Raw genomic sequence first — 11,852 nt, forward strand, 5'->3', positions numbered from 1 at the left:
TTTTCTTTCTGTTTTTCTTTTTGTTTGTAGTTTCAATATTTCTTTTTGTGTGTCTCAGCGGATCCTGTGGAGTTGGATTCTACTTGAATACTTGATCATCTTTCTTATTTCCAGACCACATCACATTTGGATCATTTTTCGACAAGATATCGCTATTGGTTTCCTTGACAGTTTCTTGTTACCAGTTGATAGTTCATGTTACCGGTTGCCTGGACCTATTTTGGTGATCTACCAGAACCCCTTACGAAGCTTGCGGAGCCTTGGGCATTGATTCCAATGTTCCTTGGCGTGTGGCCGACCTTTTCCCACGATCTCCACTTCATCCTTTGGATTTTATAGAGGAATCTCTTGACGAAGTCTGACCTTGTTGATTTTACACGTTAGGTCTTGTTCTTTGGGTTTTGATCCCTTTCTGGGCCGACCGGATCCTTTGGATCGTATATATAATTATAATTGCACAATAGAATGTAATCAAGTAGCTAGACTATGCCTAGAAGATCAATCTTAGATTCAAGGTCCCGGTTGTGACCTATTATGTATGTTCTACCAGGCTTGTGAGCCATTTATGCTATAACCCAGTTGTTACCGGTTGATTGTAATCAATTTTCATGAAATGAAACAATCTGTTTTGCATTGCTTCCATCATATCTTTGTGTTTCCGTTGTGTTTACTCTTGCTAACTAGTCCGGATTGATCTCTTTGAGGTCCCTCCTCACCGGTGTCTGCTTCATGATATATGATGAAGACCCAGTGATCTTTAGAGATAACAAAGAAAATAAAAGAGATGGTTGAAATCCTTGAGAGTGACTTATCCTTTTGGACCCTTCATTTTGATGGTGCTAGATGTAAGACTAGCTCTTGAGCTAGTATATGTCTCACATCTCAAGTCAAGAAAATGATATTTAGAGCTTTTTGATTTCTTTTTAGCTATGCTAATAATGAAACTGAGTATGAGGCATAATAAACCTGTATTTTTTCTATTTTTATAGTTTTCTACCAGAATTTAGTCAAGACCTTTATGTTTGATGTGCTATAGACCTTTGTTATAACTTGACTCTTTACATCACCTATAACATATATGAACACATTAATACCTATTTAAATGAATTTTTATATAATATAAATGCTTAAAAATAAATGTATATATCACTAGACGAGATCCTTTTAAGTTTGCAAATTGATATAAATCACCACCCCTCTTTTATTGCTCTTTCATTAATAATATTGAATCTTGATTTCCTATGCCTTTGTTACCTTGCAATATTCTAACAATTACAATTTATAGCAACAACGGAACCTTGAACCTTCATTCTAGGCATCCTTGACACATTTTCTCACCGATGTAATTAAACTTCTAGTAATCAAACTTCTATTCAATGCATCTAGGAGGTAATAGAGAAAATTGAAATGCCAAAAAATCACTAGCCTTCTTATATCTGATGGAAAACACCCATAGATACAAAATGAAATGCACATTTGTAAAAAAAATTCTTCACAAATTCAACCACTATCTCACCGATTCTAATAGTGCACAATATCATGCTGCTTTCTCCAATTTTAGCATCATTTTTTAACTACATTTTCCATGATCATCAAGTCTCTTCCATTGCATCACATATACAAGGCATATATCCAAACAAAATTTCATCATCGCCTTATATGCATCAAATAGTTTGCAACAAGTGATTGGTGACTTTCAAACACCCAGGCATAAGATTTAATGCCACCAATTTCTTACACATAGTCATATGACTTAGATGGCTTTCATATCATATGAATCTACAAAATGGTGAAAATGCGATGTATTATTCAGCACAGTGGAGAACATTTTATACAATGAATGACAATTGATAGTTACATAGTTGATAGATACACAGCTACCAACCAACCGCACAACAATTGCAGTGTAATACTAATCATACACTAACAGATAAAAATCTATAAACAAAGGAACCAAGGTTAATTGCACCATTCTATAACAAAGACGCATTTGAGAAACTCAATATCCATCTTAGTCCAGCTATAAAAATTTCATATAAGTTAGCACAACAAGTTGAAGAACGTGTGCTATTTTAAGAATCAATGGAATAATGTTGTAGAGGCAAGAGTACTCCTCCATTCAGCATTTTAAATTGAAGCCATCACTTGCATCTTGATCTATCTAACTTAAAAGTTCATTAAAATAATAATTTGAATTTTTTTTTTTTTTTTTACTTTTTTTTGGTAAAACTTATATTGATCATAAGAAAATTACATATAATATTACCAAAAAGAGGGGAAATTCCACCCTCACAACTTGACAGAGCTTAGGAAGTTACATATATAAGCTCAACAAAATCTTATATCATTAGCCATATCTTTATGAAAGCCCTTTGAAGATTCACCCACGAGACCATTTATCAAAGAAACAAGGATGGACTTTGACTCTGATTCCTCAAGAAGCTCAGCTCTGTCTAGAAAAGCACCCACCACTAATGGCACTTCAAAGTTATTATATTTGTCCATTTGGTAAGAAAGATCCTCGCAAGAGAAAATATATGGAAGCACGAAAGTACCCACAATAAGTCTTGTGGCATCACTGGACCATGTCAAGTCCATGACCACCGATGCCAAGGAAGAAGTTACTTCAGATGGCAAAGGATTAGGGTTGTTGAATACAATACTATATTCTTTTAACACTACTTGAAGAGCAAATTACAAATTACCTGAAGTAGTTTTAGAATATAGTTGGTTCCAGACACACTGTGTACAATTGCAAACTTGTCTTGATCACCCCAAGGAAAATGAGGAGCCAAAACACATTCCTCTGAACATTTTTAGTGAGCGAAATGTAAATACTTGAAAATGCAGGCTGATCAATCATCTGGCCATTACCAAACACAAAGTGGTGTGGGGTCTACAAGATCCCATTTTAGTGAACGAAATACAAACTCCGTGATATTACGTGCAGAGCAATAGCTGACATAGGATAACAATATAGATAACATAGACAAATACAAGTTCAGCATGAATTATCAAAGTATTATATTAATTTTTTATTTAAATTATAAATACATTTGTGTCTCGGAGATCAAATCAATCAAAGTCAGAAAAAATCTGTCATCTAATTTGTGTGCAGGAGATCCAATCTGTTAAAGTCAGTCATTCAGGGATCAAAGTTGGTCACCTCAGGTGGTTTGAATCTTGACTGACAATCATATACCATTATCCTCACTAGTTGTGGTCAACTAATTGAACTGTAATCTTTTGGTTATTGTATTGTTTCAATGCCCCAAAAAAGAAAAATACATTATATCATTTCTTACTTCTTAATTTGTGCATATTTTATTATTGGTCCACTAACTTGTATGTATTTTCAATCTTAGCTTCTCTATGTGCTAAATACATAAAAGTACAAGATAATCAAATAAAAATCTAAAAATATTGTAAAATATTCTATATAAAGTAACTTAAATTGAATCATTCTTAAGGTGCTAAATATGAAAGCTATGTTCCTATAAACATATCTTAAGTAATTATAGTGTGATGACCTAATTCTAGATAAAGAAGTGAACAACAATGAAAACTTAGCCGATTATATCTTAGAAGTAAAATCATATATCACGAATTCATTGATATAGAAATATACATTGCAATATTTTAGTCATTTATGAAATAATTTCAATCATTCTCTAATATCCTTCACTTTGTTTCTTTCCATTTATTCTACTTACGTCCACCTATATGTCTACCTTCAAATTCCTCTCCACCTTCTTTCATACCTTCTCTCTTATCTCAACCCTACTCCTTACGTACCTCATCCTTTAGCGTATTGCTTATCTTCCTTGAACTATAACTCCTCCCCACTCCTTACGTACCTCATCCTTTAGCCTATTGCTTATCTTCCTTGAACTATAACTCCTCCCCATGGATCCCTCCTCCAAGTCCTTCCCACTCTTCATATTCTACTCCTCTTCTCATAACCCTTATTCACATTTCCCTCAACAAGTTGTCTTTTGTCTATCTCCTTCAAATGACAATTAATGTCCCTATATTCACTTCTCCATCCTCTCTCTTTCCTTTCCTTTCCTTGTTCTATCCTCTCTTCTTTACCCCTACTTCTAATTTGACCTATTGTTATCCTCTTATTCTACCACTCATGATTACTGAAGATTTTATTTCTTATACCAAAAATGTATGTAATAATGAAGATGATTTTGTTTATATTATCTCTCTTGTTCCCTTTCATCTGACACTTATTTATTCTTATAATTTAACATTAATTATACATATAAACTAGTTTTTACAATTCATTTGAACAAATTTATGGGAGAAATTCTTAAAATAGTAATCTCTGCTATTCCAATATACGTTATTCAATAGTTTTTTTAATAAATTACACAAATTAATTTCGATTATTTTTTTAGGTGGTATCAAGTGAAAAAACAGACCAAAGCTTTATTGCAGAACCTAGGATGTAAAGCCTTGCGTATTTAGTGGTGAAATTCAGTTGATTACATGCTGCTAGCTGGCCTTAACAATAGGGCCACAACTATCCACCAAAGATACCAGCTAATAATCTTTGTTTTATCAAACAGAAGGTTAGAGATTCCTTGTATAATATAACTCAAAAATTATTATCTAATAAGATCATAATGTCTTCTTGCGTACCAATCAAATGAAGATTTGGTTAATGACATTGATACAACTAATCTCCTGGAATAGCAGTTAGCAATCTCTCATAAGCATATGAATAAGAATTGTGGGATCTTTCAAACAATGTAGAGCTGACAAATGTCAAGGAATTCATCCAACGCTAAACAAGCAAGCTATAAAACCATTACACAACTGCCTTTTTGGAATATATCGCATAGAAAAGGAGGTATAATACAGTAAAGAAGAAGAAGAAGCAAAACTTGCACATTGTAAACATGAAACTTGCATATTCTAAACATGAAACTTGCATTGAATGTAAAGAAGAAGCAACTATAGATAGCTAATGATACATAGAAGGAAACTAGTCATTATTGCATTAGAAAACACTTCTATTCTCATAAATCTTAAGGCAGCTCCCACAAGAGCAATGGATCCACTTCGTCATGCATGATATCTTCAATTGGTTGTGATGTATATATATCAGTGAGATATACATCTTCTTCAACATGAGGAGATCCAATGTGCAGGAGGGATACAAGATTATCATATTGAGAACGCATATTCATGAGCTCTTCATTCTTCTCTGCCAACTGGGATTCCAGCTTCCCTATTTTCTCCATTAGTTCATGGACTATACTCGCAGTTCCATTGATGGGGTCCTTCACTCTAACACTTGCTTCGTACACCATATTTTTTACTGCACTTGCTCTTACCTCAGACTCTATACCCTAAACAAAAATAGACATAAATATGTAAGTTACACTAAAATGTCAATATAAAACTATATTCTTTTAACACTATAGTTGAAGAGCAAATTACAAATTACTTGAACTAGTTTGAGAATATAGTTTGTTCCAAACACTTTCTGAACAATTGCAAACTTTTCTGGATCAGCGCAAGGAAAATGAGGAGCCAAAACACATTCCTCTGAACATTTTTTGCGATTCCATCTACAGGCCGCACAGGATTCTCTATTTCTTTTCTCCATCTCTGGTGGTAATGAAGTCCGAATGCAAATAATGAAGCCCAAATGTAAATACTTTATAATGCCCACAAGTTTTGATTTTGGAATTAAGTTGGTCCTTTTGAGTGGAGGGAATTCAAAACGTACAGATGTAATGATGCTCAAATGGAAGTACTTTAAAATGCAGGCTGGTCAATCATCCGGCCATTACCGAATATAGTGAGGTGTGGGGTCTACAAGTTTCTATTTTAGTGAACGAAAGAGAAACTCCGTGATATTACGCACGAGAGCAATAGTTGATTGAGGATAGCAATAAAGATAATAGAGACAAATACAAGTTTTACCAAAGCATTATATGATTTCTTTATTTACATTGTTATTTTATGAAAAAATTTGTGTAGGAGATCTAATCCATCAGAATTGGTTAAAGTGAGTCACCCAATTTGTTAAAGTTACTCATCCAGGGATCGATAGAAAAACATTCTCCTTGAATCTTTTTCTATTACATCCATCAAGATAAAGGAGGAGAAATAGAGAAATAGCATTGAAATCTTGATGGATAGTTTTTCTATTACATCCATCATCCTTACTAGTTGGACTCAATTAATTGAACTACAACCTTGTGTAAATTTGTAGTGTTTCAATATCAAAAAAGAAAAAGACATTAGATCATCTCTTAATAGTTGATACAAGATAAAAATAAAGATAGCAAGAACACGGTAAAGACAACGAAAGAACTAAAAAGACCTCATGCTAGGCATGAGTGTCAAAAGTAGTGTTGTCCATCTTAGAAACAAATATTTTTCAGTTATATAAAATAAATAATTATTTGTGGTGTATTAAAGATGATGGAGACAATTAAATAGCTAGTTGGTATAGGATAATAAGAAATATAATAGAGATAAATACAAATTCAACATGAATTACCAAAACATTATATTACTTTTTAATGGTTGATATTGGAAAAAAATAAAGATAAGAAGACCACAATAATGATAATAAGACAATACCAAAGACCACATGTTAGGCATGATTGTGAAAAAAGGGGTGTTGTACATCTTGAAAAAAATGAATTACATAAAGTAAATATTTATTTGTGGTGTATTCAAGATGTATTTAATCATGTTTGGGTTTACTTCTAAAATTATATTATAATATTGGTTAGAAATTATATGTTGGAGACACATGACACAAATTTTTAATTTTGGGAGTCAATAGTTTTTGTTCTTATGAATTTTGAGACACGTAGTTTAGCTAATACCACTTAGTGATTCTATAAAAGATTTCTTTTATAAAGTTAAACATGTTTTTAGTGTTTTAAGTTCTTTGCTATTTCTATTTAACTCTATTGTGGAATGCATATGTGAAGCATGGCATGGTTGTGTGGTTCCATGGTTAACTTGTATGCTTTGACAAGTGCAAGATATAATCGAGGAGTTTGATGTTTCAAAGGTGCTCACAAAAGTTATATTGTATTGTAATGTTTTCATTAGTAAATAGTACATTGAGTGTATTGTATTGTAAAGATTTTGCACACATTTATTTTTTGTCTTTACATTCTCCTTCAATTCTTCATTCTCTATTTCAATGCTTTCCAAATCTTCAAGAGTTGTCTTCAAATCTTCATCCATCTAAAAATCTTCTCCCAAGCATATAGGTGTTAGGATTCAACCAACACAGATCTCCCTCAAGCTGTTAAGCTTTCCAAACAAGGGACCAAGGCTTTGATACCAATTGTTGATCAGGTTGAAAGCACTGGAATATTGAGAGGGGAGGGGGGTGAATCAGTATTCCCACAGATTTTAAAAAAAAACTTTTCACCAATTATAACTATCCACAAAAATATCAAACAAAATCAAGATTGATATAAAGCAACTAATGCATAATAAACATGAAGAACACAACCACAAGATAAAGACCAAATTTTATATGTGGAAAAACAACAGAGAGTGTTAACTTTCATGAGAATATAATAGTTAAAGTCGTGTTTCCAAAAGGGTGGCTCACTGCCAGATTACAAAAATGGCTCCCTGCCAAACTGCTCACTATAGATATACAAAGAGATGGCTAACTATCGAAATGCTCACTGCAAGTGAAAAGGTTGAACTGAAAAAGTTTGCATCTCCAAATGCATGGATCAATTCCAAGTTTAAGCTCAGATTACAAATCTCAAAACTCTATAGTAGATTTGGTTAGAGATATGTGTACAATTATCCTGCAACAAATCTAGTAAAGGACTATTAAACTACTACAACATTGATTGCCTTTGTTGTCTGCACCTTACACTTCACACACATTTCTATCTTCACTACCAACTATCTTTCGTACATCACACACCTTCACACACACTCTCTCTTGTTCGATATCATACCACTACATATGTATATGTATATATATTAGAGGGTACAAATACAAAATAGTATGTTGACCAAGCCATCAATCCTTCCTTAAATTTTTTTCTATAGAGCTTCTTTGTTTTATCTTTTGCCAATCCAATGTGAAGGAGAGTGGCTATAAACACAACTAGAATTTCCATGTTAACTCTGTATTTATGAGCAAGTGAAATAAAATATTTTCCTAGAATCCACTTGTTTGCCTTGATAACTAGAAAATGAGAATAATTCATGACTTCTTGCATTCTTCTCTCTTTTATTTCACTAAAGAAGACCATCTACCTATTGGAGGCTAGTAGAAAAATAGGAGATTCCATCACCGCTATAAATTTCTCTCTTCCACAAACCTACAATTCCCTCCTTGAAAGGTTGAGTAAAATAATTTTGAAGTTTTTTAAAGTAGTGAAGCAAGACTATTTAAAATCTTGGGAGGGAAGCCAATAAATATATTAACTCATACTTGCATCTATATTTTTCATTCTCATGCCAACTTTATAGCCTACTTGAACTCCGATTAAAGTTTACTAACTTAATGTCTAAGGAGATAGAGCAATTAAGTACCACCTTGGCTAACTTAAATCATTTATTTGGCTAGAAAAGATTTAGCTATTTTTCACCTCCATCAAATGCCAAGCTATATACTCCATCCCCCCCCAAAAATAAAAATTATTGACCCATCTATTAATATTTCCAACTAGCCTTTCTTTTGCTTATGGGATGACATTGTCAATATTTAAAGGTTTTTGATAGTCTAGCCACCTAGAGATTACTATCTAGATATCAACCACCTTGGCTAAAGCAATTTTTAAGAACCTCAATCTGCCATCATTTACTTACCTAAAATCCACCCCAGTTTTTAATATGATGTGACTGACCCCATAAAATGTTGACATATCTGACTCGTAATGTTTTAGCCCGAGAAAATTCAAATTCCAAGTATTTAAAAATCTTGCCGTTTGGGAAGCCCACCTAGAATGTCCTTTATCACACCTCTTTCCTAGGGTTACCACCCTCTAGACTTCCATTAATTTGAAGGATTTGACAGGAATAAGTTGACATAGCTCTCAAATGTTAATCAACCCAAATTTTAAGATGCTTTCCAAGATTTAATTTACTTCCCTAGCATCTTATTTCAAAGTAAAATAAGATGAATCGATTGAATTCTAAATGTTTGAGCCACCTTAAATGACCTTAACTTCCATACAAATCTTATGATATACTAATGTGTCATTAAATCCATGAACTATATTAGCTATCTAGATGATATGGCAATGAATTGACTTGCTAACTTGCTTAATGGTTATTTCATTGGCTCTCAACTTAGCCAATTGATCTGCTAAGCCATTCACTTCTCTATAGATGTGATTGATTGCTATAACTTCAAAAAAAATAGAGGTTCTAATGCCCTAGCTAGGAATGAGTTCAACTTCCAATTTGGGGTTACTCCAGTTCTAAGGGGACATGATTATTGTTGAATCCCCTTCAATTTATACCTTCTTGATTCCTAATCATCTACAAATTAAAAGTCCTTCTATCACCACTTTAGGTTATGCTATAATATATGTGTCCATTTCTAAAGACTTAGCATACTTAGTAACTATAATTCCCTCCCAATAATGAACTATGTAGTATACTCTTGAAGCTCTTGTGTTTCCTCAAGAGGCTCCATCAAAGTTCAACTTATACCATCCTTCTTTAGGAGTAGACCACATGCATTGAATTTTGTTTATCTTAAAAATTTCTCCCCACTTTTCAACATAGGGAGGGATCTTCAACGCAAACCATTTACCCCCATCTTATCATCCCAATTGGAAAACTAAGTCTCTTTTGAAACATAGGTTGATAGTCTATTGTTAACAACCTCAACTATAACTGCTTCCATCTTATTTAATAGGGCCTCTCAAGACATTTTTTAATCTTGAAATATCATACAGTTTCTTTCCTTCCATAATTCTCATATTAATATAGGAGAAGAAATCCACATAATTCGACAAAAAATTGATGAGAATAATCTAGGCCAGCCTTGAAACATACTATAATGTCATTGGGAAGAGTAGCCCAATCTTGCACATAACCATTACCAGCATCTAAAGGCAAAGGGGCAGCTTAGTAAGATATGATCAATTGTCTCTTTACTATGTTCAGAAAAAACACAGATGGACCGAAAAACCCTTACTTCCTGGACCATTCTATAGTTTAAAATCTACCTTGAAGGGCTTCCCAATTGTAAATACATGTCTTTAGTAAACATATTTTATCCCAACATAGTGCCATCAGAATCTCAATCCTTTTTCAACTATTACTCTATATATATCTTTGGAATTATAGTTTCTAAATTTCGCTCTTATCCAAATCAAAATATCTAATCCATTATGAAATGAGATTGATCTATTCTTTAGAATCTCCTTGATTTGGGATATATCTTCTCTCCTAACAGAGAGATCCTCAAACTTTCTCCATCTTCATCCCAAAGAGGATTCTTTGTCATGAAATTCAATGTAATATTTGACATGAATTCAACAATCTCTTTCACAAAATTCTTTGATATTGTTGGCATCAATAATTTTTTCTATAGATGGGTAACCTCCCCAAGAGTCTAACTAGAAAAGGGCCCTTTGATCATCTACCACATCCTAGGAGATCTACTTTGTAATTAATTCTCTATATTTAAATATAAAGTTCCCAATCCTAGACCCTTTTGGGGAGTTTTGAGTCGTAAAGAAACCTCCTAAGATCATATCTTCTAAATATTTACTTTTAAGAATTCCAACCCATTTTAAATGAGAATCCATATACAATTTCCAAACTAACTTAGCTCCCAGTGGTTTATTTTGCCACACCTAATTTCTTAAACCAACCCCTCCTAATTCTGTAGGTCTACAAATCTTATCCCATGCAATAAACACTATTTTTTTCTTTTCATCCATACCCTTCCAGTAAAAGGCTCTCATCTTCTTCACTATCTTTGCAATTTATCCTATTGAGATAGATAAACAAGTTATCAAGTAAATTGGAAGGGCTGAGAGAACAATCTTCATCATAGTGATTCCCCCTACCCATGAAAGCCACTTAGTCTTCTGTAATTCCATTTTTCTATCCATTTTTTCTATCCATTTTTTCTCTAACTGGATCCCATACTTTGGTAGTCCTGAATCATTTGTCTAAGGGAAATCCTAGATACATGAAAAATGGAGTTTCCAACCTTGAAGCCCAAAAGAGCTAATATATCTCTCTCTTTACTAGTATTTACATTAAAACAAATATTTCTAATTTGGACTTATTTACCTATTTTCATGATGCTATTGAATAGATTTAGAGATTTTTCCTTATTTTTTTGTCTCCTTTCTATCAGCATATCCAAGTCCGCAAATAGTTGATGAGAAACTACCTCAACCGCACTAGTTATCTTGATGCCTCTATGAAGACCATCTTGTTGAGATCTTTTCAAACAACTCTCCAGAGCCTCTACCATTATTATAAAGAGGAAGGGATATATAAGGTCCCCATGGAAAAGACCTCTATAAATTTCAAATAATCCTACTAGAGTTCCATTAACTAGAACCAAAAAACTTGGGACTAGAGATGCTATAAAAAAATAGATTTATCCATTCCCTTGAGAATTGAAAGGCTTCTAGACATTTACATAAAATCCTCCAATCAACCTTATCATATGGTTTCTTAGTATTAACTTAATCAGTATACTTCAATTTTTTTTATCTGAATATAATGGATTTCTTCTTGGGCTACGATCACTCCATAAAAAAATGATCTTCCTGAAACAAATCTAGTTTGTTCTTCCAAGATAATGACCACGAGTAACCTCTTCAACCTATTAGCTAAATCTTTTGTCAAGACCTTAT

The 11,852-nt window shown here is 33.1% G+C and overlaps 1 protein-coding gene across 1 annotated transcript; it reads right to left on the reverse strand.

Moving 5' to 3' along the window:
• Positions 1 to 5,039: 5,039 nt before the first annotated feature.
• On the reverse strand, positions 5,040 to 5,623 carry LOC131064704 (LOB domain-containing protein 24-like). The gene is made up of 2 exons (XM_057998943.1): positions 5,462 to 5,623; positions 5,040 to 5,363 (listed from the first exon to the last, which is right to left on the reverse strand). The coding sequence occupies exons 1-2, from the start codon at positions 5,621 to 5,623 to the stop codon at positions 5,040 to 5,042; spliced, it is 486 nt and encodes a 161-aa protein (XP_057854926.1).
• Positions 5,624 to 11,852: the final 6,229 nt, after the last annotated feature.

The sequence above is a fragment of the Cryptomeria japonica genome, chromosome 8, assembly GCF_030272615.1.
Source record: "Cryptomeria japonica chromosome 8, Sugi_1.0, whole genome shotgun sequence".
Classification (NCBI taxonomy): Eukaryota; Viridiplantae; Streptophyta; class Pinopsida; order Cupressales; family Cupressaceae; genus Cryptomeria; species Cryptomeria japonica.

Coding starts and splice junctions, on each gene's coding strand:
- LOC131064704 (XM_057998943.1), bottom strand. CDS start 5,623: ATGGAGAAAAGAAATAGAGAATCCTGTGCGGCCTGTAGATGGAATCGC. Junction 5,364..5,461: donor ATATTCTCAAACTAGTTCAA/GTAATTTGTAAT, acceptor ATTTTTGTTTAG/GGTATAGAGTCTGAGGTAAG.